General features: G+C 31.5%; 1 protein-coding gene across 1 annotated transcript in view; it reads right to left on the bottom strand.

Annotated features, from left to right (window-relative positions):
* The window catches only part of LOC149526982 (uncharacterized), an 8,759-nt gene that overhangs the window by 2,202 nt on the left and 6,217 nt on the right, over window positions 1-340 (bottom strand). Inside the window, exon 2 of the mRNA XM_089784109.1 lies at window positions 1-273. This exon is cut by the window's left edge and continues 221 nt beyond it. Coding sequence (XP_089640235.1) covers window positions 1-273 — 273 coding nt within the window. The remainder of the gene's footprint in view (window positions 274-340) is intronic.

Here is a 340-nt window from a genome sequence, read left to right as displayed (position 1 = left end):
TTGAACATCATTGGATGTGTACTTAGCAACCCTTGGAGCATTTTCCATGACAAGCTTATGAACTTTATCATTATAAGATCCTAAGAATTTCAGCATTTCAATAAAATTTTCTCTATTTTTTAAGGATGAAGTTTTATTATGACCTTTAAATGCACAAGCTTGAAAGGTTAACCATCTAACACAATTTATAGTAGCTTTGAGCCTAAGCCGATTATTCAAGATCTCTTCTAATGCTTGTCTTTTGATAAGCCTATCAATATGTTGAGATTTTTTCTATAAACCCTCACAAGATTTTACAGTAACATTATGTGGGGAATTTGGATTTTTCCCAACATGATTC

This window comes from Theobroma umbraticum, unplaced genomic scaffold, assembly GCF_002168275.2.
Source record: "Theobroma umbraticum cultivar Fairchild unplaced genomic scaffold, ASM216827v3 scaffold_67.0, whole genome shotgun sequence".
Taxonomy (NCBI): Eukaryota; Viridiplantae; Streptophyta; class Magnoliopsida; order Malvales; family Malvaceae; genus Theobroma; species Theobroma umbraticum.
Note: the sequence above shows the minus strand (reverse complement) of the source record. Positions and strands in the feature narration are given on the sequence as shown.